Below are 17,241 nucleotides of genomic sequence, written 5' to 3'. Positions count from 1 at the left end.
GATCTACGCATGTCCATTGCCCACAGTTAGGCTTCACGGAGCCCTTTACGCATGCTCCAATGCTGAACTTGAAGAGCCAGTCTAGGGCCTAGGCGCAGACGCACTGAGCTCAAGCAGCCGGTGATGGCGGCAGTAGCGACGGTGTCTGCGGCGGGTCCGGGCCCATGAGGCGACGACGGAGGCGGGACGGCTTTTACCCAGCGCCTGACTTCCGAGACAGGGAAGCTGAGGACATGGCAGGAGTGTTTGACATAGACCTGGACCAGCCAGAGGACGCAGGCTCTGAGGATGAGCTGGAGGAGGGGGTGAGGCCCGGGGTCCGGAGGGGGGCCCCCGAGGTGACAGGGTCGGGGCGGCGGCGGCGGCCGGGAAGCCTGGCGTGTCCTAGAGCTCGGAGCCCCGGCGGGGCGCGAGTCAGCCTTCCGGAGGAGCTGAGGTGCCGTGCTGCCGAGAGCCAGGGAGCGGGCGGGGCGGACCTGGCGCTAGGTGTGAGGCCTCTGCGGGGCTCGCAGGTGCGGGGCGCGCCCTTATCCCCGGAGCAGCGCGGCCCGAGCACCTGTTTGCAGAGACCGGAATGGACGCGGGGTCGGTTTCCGACGCGGTTTGAGCTGAGTGTGGCGGGGCGCGGGCGGGGCGAGCGTGCGCTGCGGGTGGGGGAGGCTGCTCGGCGTCCCGTAAGCGCAGGTGAAATGTGGAAGGCTTTCCCTCGGATGGGAAGATCGCAGGTCTTAAGTCTTCGGACCTCCCGCGGCCGCCTCTCTTCTCGGCCTGTCGCTTCTCTCCTCGGAAGCGCTCAGCTGTTAGAAGTGACAGCTGAAAACTTCTGTCGGGAGTAGCGCTGCCGCTGCTGTTGCAGCCGCCGGGAGTTGTATTTCGGGAGCAAGGGGGCTCTGCTGCATCTTCAGGGTTCGTTTGCCTTTTTTTTTTTTTTTTTTTAAAAAAACCCTTCCGTGTGATTTTTTTTTTTAAATTATAACGACACACGTCATTTGTAATTTAATTTTTCCTCAAGTTGAAGATGTCTCTATTTTTTCAGAATAATTTATGTGATTTTGGGGTGGAGAGAAAACTAGTGTTGACAGCTGTGATTTGGCTTGCCAAAAATAAATTGCTTGAACTGAAACTTGTGAATAGTGCTGCGAGGGCTTTCCTTGCTGTATTTTAGGGTGCTAAATTTAGACTTGTTTCTCCTCGTGGACGTCTTGGTTTTTTACCTTTGCTGTCTCACTGTTTGGTCGCTTTTTATGGAATATTTTTTTTCTGAGACAAATTTATTGAAAAATCACAAATTGTACCTGAAGTACAAAAATGATGTTGTCAAACTCCCTGTGGACGAATGATCATCAGTGATTACTTCATGGTAATTTAGGTCCTAAATCTCGTTATCTTAAGGGTATATGAATCTATGACCGATGTCTGATGTTTTGTAACTGCATAGGGCCTTTTCTTTTTTGTTTCTCATCCCCAGTTTTTCTTTTCTGGCAAGTAAATCATGTCCTATTGCTGATAAAAGACTGAGATGCTAACTATAAAGAACTCTGAACACTTTGTGAGACTAAGTGAGCTAAAATAATACTGTTCTTTTCGTAATCAAGTCTCAATTAAAATCACAGTCTAGAAAGTGAGTATTGAGATACGTGTTTTTTAAATTGATATATATTCTAATGGAATTTCAGTTAGCCTCTTAATTGAACATAGTGAACATTAAATACAGTTTGAAACGAATGCAGGATTACTTTCCCTGTGTGTCCCATACTCCGGTCAGTTACATTGGTTCCATAGGACAGTGACTTTGAAATAGGGCAAAAGAAAAAACTGGACAGGAAGGATGCGTTATATTTTCATTAGTTCAACTAATAGAATTCCCAGACTACTGGCTTATCCTCCTTTGAAAGCATAACATCGTATTAAGATTCCTATTGTAAACCAGGACCTCATTTTTCTTTGCAGTTTCTTAATATGTTTCAGCAACAGTGTATGTTCCAGTTTTGGCCTACTCCTGTGCTTTTGTTTTGCTAGGTACAGCAAGTAGATTCTGAGAGGGTATGGAGGAGGGGACCAGAAAAAAATGGAAAGAGAAAGAAATGTGGCCACTTATTAGGGAGGGAAACTTTGGAGAAAGAACGGAGGTAATTAAAAAGGATCTTGAGGAAGAACCTTCCGTAAAATACCTCATTTGACAAGGTTTTTGTAGTTGAAAATGGTTTTTGGCTTGTTTTTGCAGTACTGGGGATTGAATCCAGAGATACTGTACTACTGAGCTACAGTCTAGCTGTTTTTATGTAATTTTGTGACTGGCCTTGCTAAATTGCCCAGATTGGCTTAGAACTTGTGATCCTCCTGCTTCAGCCTCCCTAGTAGCTGAGATAACAGGCATGCACTACCATCTCCAGTGAAAATGTTTCTTACTTTCTTTTTTTCTTTTTAATTAATTTATCTTTTCTGTCTTTTTGAGGCAGGGTCTCTCTATGTAGTTCAGGCTGGCTTTGAGCTCACTTTGTAACCCAGGCTGGCCTCAAACTCAAAATGATCCTCCTGCCTCACCCTCCCAAGTGCTGGGGTTACAGGCATGCGCCACCATGCCCAGCTTGAGTGTCTTATTCTTAAGAGGTGCCTCAAGGTGGACAAAGGAAAAAATAGGAGTGAGATTTAACTGGCAACCCCAGGAGAGTGAGTGACATCCAGATTATTCTGAGAGTAATAGTAAATAGTAGAATTCTTATTAAAAGTCTGAAATATGGGAAGTTTAGATTCTTTAGAAAATCTACTAATGTTTCCTACTCTGAATTTATAATTTAATTTATTATAAAAACTTTTTTTTTCTTTTTAAGACAGGGTCTCTCTATGCAGTTCAGGCTGACCTTGAGCTCTCTTTGTAGCCAGGGCTAGCCTCGAACTCACAACGATCCTCCTGCCTCAGCCTCCTGAGTGCTAGGATTATAGCAGTGTGCCACCATGCCCAGCTTTATTGCACAGATTTGTGGAAGGCAGCTGTGCTCACCACTATGCCACCAACACTACTGTACAGGTTCTTGATAGCATTTATTAGTCTTGCAGATTTTGTGCCTTGTCTCTTTGTAGTATGTCAAAAGTAAGTTCACATCCCTTTGACCATACTCACTGACTCTGTGACCTAGAGTAAATTGCTTAATCTCTGACACTTTTTTCTTCTCTACACAAAATAAAGTACATAAAGTATTGTAACAATGTGCTGGCCTATTTGGTAGTTTGTGGCAATATAATCTGTCAGTGTTACTCAGTGCCAAGGATCCAGTCATTCAAGTTTACACTCCGTGTCTACAGACTTAATACTAAATGCATTTAAATTAGAGATGTTGTAGTTTTAGAACTGTAGCATCATTTTTAAAATCATTGATCCTATTTAAAGATTTATTTGCCTTTTTAAGTACGTTACAATGAGTGAATATTATTAAGTGTATGTATTTACATAGTTTAATTAATTCTTTTTTGTTTGTTTTTGAGACAGGGTCTCCCTATGTAGTTTTAGGCTGGTGTCAGACTCGAGGCAGCCTTCCTGCCTCAGCCTCCCAAGTGCTGGGATCGCACAAGTGCATCACCATGCCTGGATAGCTTAGTTAATTCTTAAGAGGGTAAATGAGACTAAATTGATACATTTAGGAATAAAGTTGAATGTCTGCCACCTAACTTTAAAAAAAAGCCTGAATTCATTACCTCAGAGGGATAGAGTAGTGTATATTAAAACCAATGGGTAAGAGAATTTGGTTGGGACTTCTTTTTTTTTTGGTCCAATTTCCCAGGTGATAGTATCAGTTTGGGGGAGTGTGTTGAAACCAAGTGAAGTTTTCCTCCAGAGAATTTTATTGGATTGTGAAAATGTCAGGTACTTCACTGCCTTTGGCATCATGAAAAGAGTAATAGAAACTAGGCATGGGGAGCTCCTGCAAATCCCCTGAATCTCACAACTGGAGAAGCTGAAGCAGGAGGATTCTGAGTTCAAGGCCAGTGTGGGCTACATATAAGGCTAGCCTGGACAACATAATGAGGCCCTGTCTCCAAACAAACGTGTACTGTAGAAAATTGTACAGTAGTGCAATTTAAAAAAAAAATTTTTTTTGGCAGTGCTAGGGATTGAGCCTGGTGTATGTTAGGCAAGCATTCCCCCCAGGCTATATCCCTGTCCCTGTAGATTTTTTATGTTGTTACTTTCTATTCTAATTCAATTTTTGAAGTAATCAGAGGCATACTGCATAAATGTCAGATTGGAAAATTAGGGGGTTTTTGTTTGTTTTGTTTTGTTTTAAGAATGGGGATTGAACTCAGAGCTTTTGGAGTGAGCTAAATTTCCAGTCCTTTTATTTTTTATTGTTGAGACAGGGTCTCCATGAGTAGCTTAGTTGCCCCGGCTGGGCTCGAACTTGTGACCCTCCTGCCACAACCTTGCAATGTGCTGGCATCTTATGTGTGTATGACCATGCCTGGCTGAATATCAGATTTTCTTTTTCCTTCCCTCCACCCCACCCCTTTTGATACTGGGGAATGAGCCCAGGACCTTTGCATTGAGCTATACCTCCAGGTCTTTATTTTTTCATTTTTTTAGTTTTGGTTTTCTGAGAAAACCAAAAGGTCTTGCTATGTAGTTTAGGCTGACTTTGAACTATGTAGCCCAGGCTAGCCTCAGATTTGTGATGATCCTCCTTCCTTGGCCTCCTCAGTGCTGAGGTTACAGGCATGTGCCACCATGCCTGGCTATTTTTTATTTTGATTCAGAGCTCTCTGTCGCACAGGCTGGGCTCAAACATGTGATCTTGTGATCATCCAGTCTCAGCCTGTCAGGATGCGGAGATTATAGGTATGTGCTACCACTCTCAGTTTGGATATCAGATTATTTATTTAGTTAGTTAGTTAGTTTTAGTTCTTTGAGATAGGTTCTCACTATGTAGTTCAGGCTGACTTTGAACTCACTTTGTAGCCCAAACTGGCCTCCAACTCAGTGATCTTCCTGCTTCAGCCTCCTGAGTGCTGGAATTAACAGGACTCACCACACTGGCTGAATGTCAGATTTTTATTGAGCAAAATGTTTAATATTATTAAAGAGCAAAGTACTGTAGAGATAGTATGTGTTTAAGGCTTCATGATTATGAAAATTTATAGAAAAAGTCATTATTAATAATTGTCTTATTGTACATAATTATCGTGAAGCACCAACTATTTTTAAATGGCAAGGTTTACTTTACCCCTTTCTCCCCACTCATCTGAATTACTGAATCTTACACTTGTGAATAGCCAGGCCAATGGATAATTTACTTTTTTCTCCAAATCTTTTGTCATTTTTGTTCGTTTTGCAGTGTTGTTGGTAGTCAAACCCAGGACCTTGCACCGTGCGAAGCAAGCTCTGCCACAGAGCTGTATTCCCAATGTTGAATAACTGATTTAATGACTACTTGGATTGAGGAGAATTTCACCCATTATGGGCTAATTTTATAAATCCACTCTATTTCATTGGGACTTTGGGCATATTAATTTGAATTTATGTAACATTTTTAGCTTATAACTTTGCAAATAGTTGTTCTGGTGGGTTGGTTAGAAACAGTGTATCTTGTATAGTATCTTCCATGAGCAGGATTCCATTTTGTCAGTCATAGTAGCACATGGAAAAAGCACTGGATGCATCACAAGTCTTAGGGCAGCAGAATAATTTTGAATAGTTGCCTGTGAAAGAATGTTGTCAGTACCTATTGTATAACATTAGCTTGATTCTTCCGGTGTAAGGCTTCTGAAGGTAACTGTGAATAGCAAAAATGAATTGCACGTACCTCAAAGGCTTCTGCATTAGGAGCTAACTAACGGGTAGGAAGTTAAAATCACAGATGCAGGTGGTGTTTCAGGCCTGGCCAGTTCCGGAAATGAAACAGCCACGGGGCACATCTTGTGAGATGGCTTCAAAGTCATGGTTTGGTGTTAACTAACTACTCTGTGATCTTTAATTTAGAATTAAATAAAATTAACATAAAGAGAAAACAATTATTGTTAACTACTCTGTGATCTTTAATTTAGTATTAAATAAAATTAACATAAAGAAAAAACAATTATGTGAACCTGTATTTGAGAGAGGGTTAGTCTTTGGTCCCCTCCCCTCTTTTTTTTTTTTAAATACTGGGAATTGAAGTCAGGGCCTTTGCACTGAGCTAAATTCCCAGCCCTTTTAAAATTTTTTAAAATTTTGAAACAGGATCTCACTAAGTTTCCCAGGTTGACCTTGAATTTGGCAGTCCTGCTTCATCCCAGGTGTGAGCCACCATGCCCTGCAAGTCTTTTTTTTTTTTCCTGTGAGTCTTTTGTCCTTAAAGCCATCATAGGTAATTATATGGAATAACAGATGCCAGAGAAACTGACCATAACTCTCTCCTCTTCCTCACAAAAGCCTTATCCAATTAACCATGAGAAGTACTTTTCATCCCCTTTCGTAATGCCCCATCCGTTTGCCTCATGAAATATACATCCTGTTCATCCTAACTTGTTCACACCATGAGCAACTTACAAGTAAAATTTTGTGGGATGACTCAATTTCTCTCCAGGGCTTGCTATCTAGGCTATACTGGCCTAGAACTCTACCCTCCTGCCTCAACCTTCAAAGTTGTGGGATTACAGGAGAGTGCACATGGCTGACTTAAAATTCTGGGTGTTTATTTAAGAGATTTGAACATTTATTCTGTGAGAATACTCTCGGTTTTCTTTGTATATCTTGGCTATGTCCTGGTACCTTTAAGAAGGATATGCCTGGGTGTGGTGGCACATGCCTACAGGAGGATTACAGTGAGATGGAGGCCAGCATGGATAAAAGTAAGCCTGGGGGGAGGAGAGAAGAAAAAAAAAGAAAGATGTGTTCATGTAACTGTTGTGCCCCCCTCCCCACTGGAGATTGAGCCTAGAGGGATCACTCTGAGCTACCACCCTCTTGCCTCCTTTTTTGGTGGGGGGAGGAGGGACTGAGTTTTGCCAAGTTTCTAAATTGCTCAGACTGATCTGCAAGTTGGGATCCTCCTGACTCAGCCTCTTAAGAGTACTGGGATTTATAGTCATGTACCACCAGGCCTGGCCCTACGTGTCTTCTAAATTCTAGAATTTTTACATTGACTTGAATGTGACTCTTGGTTTTTTTTTTTTTTAATGTAATTCTTGAAGACTTGTAATATTTTAGACCCTATTCTCAACTGCGTGATTCTCTTTTGTATAAAGTGAGTTTTAATCAGACTGTACTCAATAACACTCATTTTAAAACTTCTATAGTAATAACTGAATTTCTTTTTTTAATAACTGAATTTCTGTTACCAAGTTTTTTTTGTTTTTGTTTTTATAATTAGATGACTTTTAGTATATTTACAGAATTGTGTAACTTTTGTTTTTCCTTTTGACTTTTTGATATAAGGTCTTGCTTTGTAGTTCAGGCCAGCCTTGAACTCACTATGTAGCCAGGGCTGCCCTTGATCTCTAGGCAGTCTTCCCACAGTTTAAAAGAGGAGAATTAGGCATAGTGGCACACACCTGTAATCCCAGCATTTGAGAGGCTGAGGCAGGAGGATTGCTGAGTTCCAGGCTAGCCTGAGCTGCATAGTGAGACCCTGTTTTTTTGTTGTTGTTGTTTTAAAGATTCTTAAAAAAAAAAAAGATTTAGTTTGACTCATGGTTTCAGAGGATCTGGTCCATGGTTGGCTGGCTCCAAGGCAAAATCATCATTCCAGAGGGTGTGGTAGAGCAAAGCTGCTCTTATCTTGACAGGCGGGAAGCAGAACACAGAGATGCCAGCAAAGAGATCCAGTCACCCAAAGGCAGCCCCAGCCTCCCATCTCCAACTGTGCCCCACTCCTAAATACCACATTCAGCTGTGAACAGCTGTGCTTTGATTGATGCTCATAGCATCCCCATGATCCAGTCACCTCACCTATCCAGGAATCTATCTGGTCACAGTGACAGTTAAAATTAACTGGCACACGAAGTAAGAGCACAAGTTCTTTTTTTCTTTTTTCTTTTTTTGCATGTGAGTATCCATTTTTCTCAGCACCGTTTATTGAAAAACTGTTGCTAATGAACATTCTTAGCATCTTTTTGCTTTTTCTTCTTTTCTGCCTAGGGATCGAGTGCTTGCTAGGCCAGTACTCTGCACTGAGCTGTATCCCCAGCCCAATCTCGGCATCTTTGTCAAAATCTGTGGCTGTAAATGTATGGGTTTATTTCTGGGTTCTCAATTCTGTTCCATTAGTCTACTTACCTTTTTTCGCAGATTACACTGTTTCCATTGTGGTAGCCGAGTAGTAAATTTTGAAATCAGAGACTATCAGTCTTCCAGCATTGTTTCATCATGGTATTGCCTATTTTGGATCCCTTGTACTTCTGTATGAATGTTAGGATCAGTTTGTTAATTTCTGAGCTTTTGATTGGATTCAGTTGAATCTGTAGACCAGTATCATCATTTTAACAGTGTTGTCTTTATTTTTGTTCTATTTTGTTTTCTAAGAGACAAGGTCTCACTCTGTAATTCAGGTTGGCCTTGAACTCACTATGTAGTGAAGGCTGGCCTCAAACTCTCAGTGAACCTCCTGCCTCAGCCTCCAAAATGTCAGGATTATGGGTGTGCACCACCACATCCAGCTGACAGTATTAAATCTTCTGATCTATAAATATGGAATACTTTTCCGTTTATTTAGATCCTTAAAACATCGTCAGCACAGTTGTATAGCTTTTAGTGTACAAGTTTTCCACTTTCAGTTTTTGTTTTTTGAGATAGGGTCTTGCTATGTAGTTGGAGCTGACTTTAAATTCACCTTGTAGCCCAGACTGGCCTTAAAATCATGGCAACCCTCTTGCCTTAGCCTCTTGAATGTTGGGATTACAGGGGTGTACCACCATGCATGGTGTTTCTAAACTATTTTTATTTATACTATTGTAAATGGATTTTTTTTTTTTTTGAGACAGAATGTCTCAATGCCATTTAGACTGGCCTTGAACTCATTATGTAGCCCAGGCTGACCTTGAACTCCTCTAGGTGACCGTTTGCCTCAGCCTCCTAAGTGCTGGGATCACAGTCATGTACCACGATGCCTGGCTGGAGTTGTTACCTAAATGTCATTTTTGTGTTCATTGCTCATGCATGTAGAAAGCTAATTGATTTTTCACTCATTTGTTCTTTAGTCAGAATAAGTGTTTGGGAGCATGACTCCTATTTGAGTGTATTGCTTAATTATTTTGTCTTAGTTAGCTACATTGTATAATATATATCTTGAACTGGTTGTGGTTACCTTAGGCTTAGGTCATAGCATTATATTAGTCTGCCTACCAGGATCATATCGGAATAGCACTTTGTATAACTCAGCTTATTTAATAACTCATACTGAGATTATAATGCCTTTAGTTCATAATACATAAACTTTTAATAGATAAATGTAAGTTTTCAAAGCGCCTGCCTGGCAAGCACAAGGTCGTGAGTTCAGTTCCTGGTACCGGAGAAAAACCAAAACCAAAAAAAAAAGGAAGTTTTGAAGGAATACTCACTTTTTTTTGGAGACAGGATCTCACTGTGTGGTTCAGGCTGGCTTTGAACTCACTATGTAGCCAAGACTGACCGTGAAGTCTAGGTAGTCCTCCTCAGCTTCCCAAATCCTGGGAGTATAGGTATGCACCACCATGCCTGCCCTGAAGGAACAGTCATTTGATTTTGTTTTATTTATTTATTTATGTATTTATTTATTAATTTACCTATTTATTGGGGGGTTTTTGTTGTTGTTGTTTTGTTTTTTATTTTTTGCAGTTTTTTTGGTATCGGGAATTGAACTTAGGGCCTCACACTTGCCAGGCAGGTGCTGTGCCACTGAGCTATATCCCCAATCCTTGATTTTGTTTTAGATCATGAATGAGTAGCATCTATAGTTTAGTTGTCACATGAAATTAAAAGTGAAACAAATTTTGGGGCTGGGGATTTAGCTCAGCGGCACAGCACCTGCCTGGCAAGCGCAAGGTCATGAGTTCGATTCCCAGTACCAGAAAAAAACCAAAAAAAAAGTAAAACAAATTTCAAATCAAACCCTTACAACATTAAGTACTTTATTTTGTTTACCACCATATTTGCCTGTTATTAAAATAGAGAATGTTTAAGTTATTTAATTTTCTTTCAGTTATGAGATAGAACTTTAAACTTCTAAGTTTTATGTTTATGAGATTATTTCTAAAATTTTAACATATTTTTCAGGGTCAGATAAATGAAAGCATGGACCATGGGGGAGTTGGACCATATGAACTGTAAGTTTGTATGTGAATATTTTCACTGTGCTCCTTTTAAGTAACTTGTGCTAGTTACAGTTCATACCCATCAAGTGATTTCAATAACAGGTTCTTAAATACTAGTCATATTTGTAGACTTGCTGTATTGAGTTTGGCTCTAAAATCTGATCAATGTAATAACACACCCAGAGTTTTGATATTGTGTATAGATTTGGAGAAAACAGTACTCATTCACATTCAGAGTATAAGTCTGAGTTCCTTAGGAATTTTTATTAGTTTAATATAGAGAATTATATTTCTAACCATTTTAAACTAAAGGTTTGGAGGAATTCCCCAACATCATTCAGAGATTTGTGCAATTTGTGTGTGTGTGTGTGTGTGTGTGTGTGTGTGTGTGTTTTGTTTTGAGACAGGGTCTCACTATCTAGTTCAGGCTGGTCTTGAACTCACTGTGTAGCCCAGGTTGGCCTCTAACTTGTGATGATCTTCCTGCCTCAGCCTCCCAAGTGATGGGATCATAGGCGTGTGCCACCACATTCAGCTTCAGATTTGTGCAGTATTAAATCAGTCATTTTAAACAGTCTTTGTTAGGTGAATGTGGTGATTAATCTGCTCCCTACCCACCCTAGGTTAAAAAGCTTTGCTCTAGGAGGAGGCTGAGAAGATAGATCACATAGGAAGCATTTAAATGACAGTCATCACCCATTTTGAAATCTTTAAGTCAAGCCAGGCGTGGTGGCACACACCTGTAATCCCAGCACTCGAGAGGCTGAGGCAGGAGGATTGTTGTGAGTTCAAGACCAGCCTGGGCTACACAGTGAGCTCAAGGCCTGCCTGAACTGCATAGTGAGACCCTGTCTCAAAAAGACACACACACACACACACAATGAAGTCTTTAAGTCAGACCAATTATACATAGAGCCAGGAAAGGGAAGATGCATGGGTAGAATTTACAAACAAGAGTTTTTATAGCACACAGATGAACTAACTAATTGAGTAGTTTTTATTTTTTAGGCGGGGAGTAGTTTTTAAAAGATTGTAGATTGTCTGTCAAAGTCGCCAAATGATGTTAGTGATGTTAAGTAATACCTAATCTCATGAACATTTTGAATGAACTAAATTTGAATAACTGGAAGACTGTCTTTCTCAGCTTAATAAACTTGTTCTAATTTACCTTAGTTTGGGCGTTGTTGATGCTTATGAAAATAATCAATGGTACATTCTGTGAACAAGCAGATAAACAGTTATCAGCCCCCTGCCGTGTCAGTGAACTATTACTTCACTTACCACACAGATACTAAATTTACTGTCATGTACTTCTTTCCTTTTACTTAACTGGATTCCATTTCTATTTCTCCTTTCTAACAATATGCTGAAGATAATTTTAACTTTTTGCAAATTTACTTTTGGTTTTGCTTTTCTTCCCAGTGGCATGGAACATTGTGAAAAATTTGAAATCTCAGAAACTAGTGTGAACAGAGGGCCAGAAAAAATCAGACCAGAATGTTTTGAGCTACTTCGGGTACTTGGTAAAGGGGGCTATGGAAAGGTAGGAAGTATTTCTGAAATGAGAGCTATTGTGTGTTTTGGGTAGATTGATTTTTATACCTTCCTCCAGCAGTCCGGCTCTGTTAGCCATCAGCAAAAGATACACTGGTGACTTGATGTGATTTGAGGGATTAAGAAATTGAGTTTTCTTTCCTCTTCCTGCCACCACACATATAAAAATCTGTCACACAATCGGTACTCAGTCAGTATTTCTTAAATAAATAAGCAACTGTGCAAGACAGAGTCTGTTATTAAAGGATTGATTGTTTCCTTTGGTTAAATGGTATCTTGCACAGGTACCCTCTTTAAATATAAGCAGACCACTCCTTATTTTCAAGAGACATGTACATTAAATTATCTGTTCCTGAGATCTTAACCTGAATTGGTATTCTTTGACTTGAGCATCTGGAGAAATAGAGTTAGGAAAGGAAAGAATATGAGAAGGAAGACAAAAATGTATTTTCATAGAGTTGTCCGAGGCTTACTAACTTAATGCCTTACCTGTATGATGTTCTGCCCAAGAAAACTTATATTTAGCCGTTTTGTTTTAAAAGATAGAATTTGGATAACTTCCTTAGGATTAAGTTTAAAAACTACTTATGGTATTAGATAGTGTTAATTTTTGTGAAGGGTGACATTTGTAGTTTATTCTTATACTTAAGGACACATTGTAATGTGTTTTAATCATTCGGAATGTGCATACACACATGCATTTTGAACTTCTCCTACTTTAGCTGTTGCTGAAAATTTAGAACTAGCCATTTTAATGGAGTGGGTAAATGATGATTTCCTACCAGCTGTTATTAAACAGTTTTATGTGAAGTAAGACAAGCAGCACCCCTGAAATAAATTTATAAACTATTTTACAATTTTGAGTTCATGGCTGTGCTCCTCGGGACCACGACCATAGTTCATTCTAATGAGGATTTTAATATATGAAGTACTGTGGGGTGCTTATCGTTAGATGGTCGTTTCCCAACCTTGCCACCAGATGGCAGCAGACAAAGCAGGAAAGTCCCACGTTTAACAGATTTCACTACAGTAACTCTTAAAATGCTGTCTTGTTCTAGCTGATCATTTTTGCACCCAGCCTTTTGTGGTGTCAGTTTTTACAGTATGAACTACTATATCATTTGTTTCTGACAAAAAGGAATTAAAGGAATGTGACTTACATAGTTTGGCTTTTAATAACATAAGCACTTATTTCTTTATCCAGGTTTTTCAAGTGCGAAAAGTAACAGGAGCAAATACTGGGAAAATATTTGCCATGAAGGTGCTTAAAAAGGTGATTTCTCCCCTTTCCCCTTGTTTTCCCCTCCCCTCCCCAAGCCCCACAGTGCTGGGGATTGAACTCTGGGCCTTCCGCATGCTGGCAAGTACTCCGCTGCTGAGCTGTATCCCTAACCGTACCATGTAATTATTTAACCCTGCTTATCTTTCTTAGTGATACACAGTTTGGGCGTAGCTGGGCGTAGTGGTGCGGGACTCCACTCACGTCTGTGTGGGAGGCAGAGGCAGAAGGCTTATAAACTGGAGTCCAGCCTGGGTAACACAGCAACACCCTGTCTCAAAATTTAAAAAGAAAAAGGAAAAAAAATAGTTGGTGGGAGCACTAAAATTCTCGGTTCAAAAAATGTGTTTCTGGGGACTGGGTTGTAGCTCAGAGGTAAAACATGTGCTTTGCATGCACGAAGCCCTGGATTCAATCCCTAGCACCAAAAATAAAAAATGAAAATAAAGTATTTCTAATATAATGATTGTCTTAGAATGTGAGATATGTTCCATTATTTTTATTACCTTTTATTTCTCCTTGATGAGGGTAGAAAGGAGAGCACTTTCAGTTCTTTCTGAGGTAACTCTTATAGTTGATTTTAGTCTTCCTGTTATGATTAAAGAGTTTAATTTTGTGATACTGAGGATTGAACCCTAGGCAAGTGCTCTAACACTGAGCTACATCCTCAGCCCCTTAGCTAAGGATTAAAATATTAAACCTTTGTGCTGAGGTGCATACCCAGCCACTCTTAAATTTTTTATTTTTATTCACTTGTCCAGTCATTCATTCTTTTGTAGTAATGGAGAATGAACCCAGCCCTTCACATGCAGCTACATCCCCAGCCCTTCTTTATTTTTTTATTTTTTTTTTTTGTTTTTCTCCGGTACCGGGAACCGAACTCACGACCTTGCGCTTGCCAGGCAGGCGCTTTGCCAGTGAGCTAAATCCCCAGCCCCCATATTTTTTTTATTTTTAAACAGGGTCTCACTAAGTTGTCCAGGTTGGGTTTTGAATTTGTGATTCACCTCCTGACTCAGCCTTCCCAGAGTGTAGGGATTACAGGTGTGTGCTAGTTCTTTTTTCTTAGTTTACCTCCTCTTTTCTTATTTTGGTGACTACCTCCTAATAGTTCCTTGAGAAAGGGTACCTGAAGGTAAATGTTTAAAAAATATGTTGTATATTTGAGAGTGTCTTCATTACAGCTTTATACTTGCTTGATTGGGGATTTTGCATGTGCAGTTCTGGCGATTATTTTAGCAAGTACTCTATTACTGTATCATACCTTTAGCCTCTGGGTAGGGTTCTGATGTTGAAAATCATTTTTACTCAGAATTTACTCCATTTTAAAATTTTTTTTATTTTTAAATTTTTTTGGTATCCAGAATTGAACTCAGGACCTTGCGCTTGCCAGGTGGGCACCTGTGCTGCTGAGCTGTATCTCCAGCCCTGATTTTGGTTTTTGAGACAGAGTTTTCCTATGTAGTTCTGACTGGCCTGGAACTCAGTATGTAGCCCAGGCTGGGCTTGAACTTGTGTTGATCCTTCTGCCTCAGCCTCCTGAGTGCTGGGATTTCAGACATACACCACCATGCCTGACCCTCCATTTTCTTCTATACTGAGAGTTTCTGTTGAGAAGTCTCTTGCCTTTCTGACTCCCAGTCCTTTATACATGGCTTATTTTTCTCAAAAGTATTTGAGATTTGCTTTTTTGTTCTAAATTTGATAGTGATGTGTCTTGCTTTTGACTTTGATTTTTATTCTTTTAATCTTAAATTTTCTGGCCTTCAGCTCTGGGAAATTTTATTATATGATTTCCTTTCTATTGTTTTTTCTTCTTGGAATTGCAGTTAGTGAGATGTTAAACCTCCTGGACCGATCATCTAATTTCTCTTACCTTTTCCATTTGTTCATTTCTTTGTCCTTTTGTTTACTTTCTCGTACTGACTTGTTGTTGTTGTTTATTAGTTATTTTTTGTTACTGATTTTGGTTTTTTGAAACACGGTCTTACTATGTAGCCCGGGCTAGTCTTAAACTGTCCATCTTCTGCTTCAGCCTTCTGAGTCTGGAATTATAAATGTACATCTTTGCATCTGGCTTACTGATTGTTTTAGTGACTTTCTTTTCTAAGATTTTTAAGATTATTAGTTCATATTAATTGTACAGATTAATGGGTTTCACTGTGACATTTCTGTACATGCAGATAATGTGCTAAATTTATATTTAAATTATACCTAAGAACATAAAAACAGTATGTGTTAGTGGGGAGCCATGTATGGTTTCAGTATATGCACACTTAAGTGTTTAAGTCATTTTTACCAGCCAGGCATAGTGGCACACACCTGTAATCCCAGCACTCAGGAGCCTGAGGCAGGAGAATCACTGCAAGTTCAAGGCTAGCCTGGGCTACACAGTGAGTTCAAGGCCAACCTGAAACACATAGTGAGACCTTGTCTCAAAGAAAAAAAAAAATTCAGGTTAAACATCTCCTCAAACATTTCTTTATGGTGAAAACTTTTTTTGGGTCTTTTTGAGACAGGATCTCCCTATGCAATTCAGGTTTGACTTGAACTCACTTTGTAGCCCAGGCTGGCCTTGAACTTGCAGTGATCCTCCTGCCTCAGCCTCCTGAGTGCTGAGATTACAAACGTGTACCACCACACTTGGCTGATGAAAAATTTCTAAATCCTGTTTTTTTTTCCCTCGTTTTTCCTTTTCATGATGGCATCTCACCGTGTTGCTCAATCTGGTCAAATAATGTCCCTGGGACTGCAGTTGTGTGCCACCGTGTCCAGGCTTCTAACTTTTTTAGAGGTCTGTAGTTACCCCTTCCATCCAGTAACACACCAGAACTTTTCCCTATAACTGTAATTAAGTATCCCCATCAGTCATTCCACCCTGCTCTCCTGATCTCTGGTAACTACCATTCTACTCTCAACTTCTGTGAGAACCATCTTTTACTGCCTTTTTTTCAAAGCCATTGTGGTTTTTTTGTTTTGTTTTGTTTTTTGTTTTTGTACTGGGAATCGAACTCAGGACCTTGCGCTTGCCAGGCAAGCACTTATGCTGCTGAGCTATATCCCCAGCCCTGCCATTGTGTTTTTGATTACCTAGAATTTTCTGTTGGTTCTCTTTATAGCACCCTGTTGTACAGGTACATTATCTTTTTCCCATCCCTCTGAGAGTTTTGTTTGTTTTTGAGGTGTTGGAGATAAAAACCAGGGCCTCACCCATTTCTAGGCAAGTGCTGTACCATTGAGCTATATCCCTAACCCTGTCTGAGGGTGTTAATTACAATTCTTTGATGTTTCCTGTTGTTCCTGCATTGCAAACCTTTGTTAAATGTCTGCTGTCCTTCACTGATTATTCATATTTAAGGGTAGAATTGCAGAAGTTGATGAGAAGCTTTGTGTGTAAGCCTCTCTGTATGCAGTCAAAGGTTACCTGGTGTCTGACCAAGAACCTCCAAGTCATAGTGTATGTTGGTCTTTTTTCTGAGTTGAATGAGTTCATGCTGAGAAAAATCCTCCAGTCTTTTTTCTAGAAAAAGCATTCTAGAACTGAGTGAAAAGAAAAGGGTGGGGACATCTCATCTCTCAACTTGTAAACTTGTTAAAGTCAAGTTTTCGGTTTAGCACCTCACTCTGTATCCTATGCTTTAGTACCTCTCTCTAGGAGTATGCTTTGGTTTTTTTTTTTTTGTTTTTTTTTTTTTTACACAATGCCAGAGCCTTACACACACTAGGCAAATGCTCTGCTGTGGAGCTACACCCCTAGTACCCTACTCTGTCTTTTGTCTTCATCTTTTGAGTTGGGGGTGAGGGAGTTCCATGCATCTCCTAGTTTAGCTGAAAATGTATTAATTGTGTTCACTTTCTTGTTGTTTTTGTTTGGTACTGATTTCTGCGGTTTGTTGTCATAAATAAAAGTCCTGTTAAACCACTACTTTAAAGACAGTCATTGAGCTGAGGATGTAGTTTAAAGGTAAAGCATATGTTTAGCATGCTCAAGGCTCTTAGATTCAAACCCCAGAAACAAACACAAAGTGACGTTTAAAAAAAAATTGTAGGATTTGTGGCTGGGCATGCTGGTGCACACCTGTAATCCCAGCAGTCTGGGAGGCTGAGGCAGGAGGATCAATGTGAGTTTGAGGCCAGCCTGGGCTACA

General features: G+C 40.1%; 1 protein-coding gene across 3 annotated transcripts in view; it reads left to right on the top strand.

The window, feature by feature from the left end:
- Positions 1-78: 78 nt before the first annotated feature.
- Rps6kb1 (ribosomal protein S6 kinase, 70kDa, polypeptide 1) overlaps positions 79-17,241 on the top strand; it is a 44,526-nt gene continuing 27,363 nt past the window's right edge. For all 3 annotated transcript variants that reach the window (XM_005393979.2, XM_005393978.2, XM_013519164.1), the window contains exons 1-4: positions 79-305; positions 10,223-10,272; positions 11,683-11,803; positions 13,019-13,087. In XM_005393979.2, the coding sequence (XP_005394036.1) occupies positions 165-305; positions 10,223-10,272; positions 11,683-11,803; positions 13,019-13,087 (381 nt within the window). In that variant the 5' untranslated portion in view covers positions 79-164. The remainder of the gene's footprint in view (positions 306-10,222; positions 10,273-11,682; positions 11,804-13,018; positions 13,088-17,241) is intronic.

Source organism: Chinchilla lanigera, unplaced genomic scaffold, assembly GCF_000276665.1.
Source record: "Chinchilla lanigera isolate Chin_1 unplaced genomic scaffold, ChiLan1.0 scaffold00050, whole genome shotgun sequence".
NCBI classification, from domain to species: Eukaryota; Metazoa; Chordata; class Mammalia; order Rodentia; family Chinchillidae; genus Chinchilla; species Chinchilla lanigera.
Note: the sequence above shows the minus strand (reverse complement) of the source record. Positions and strands in the feature narration are given on the sequence as shown.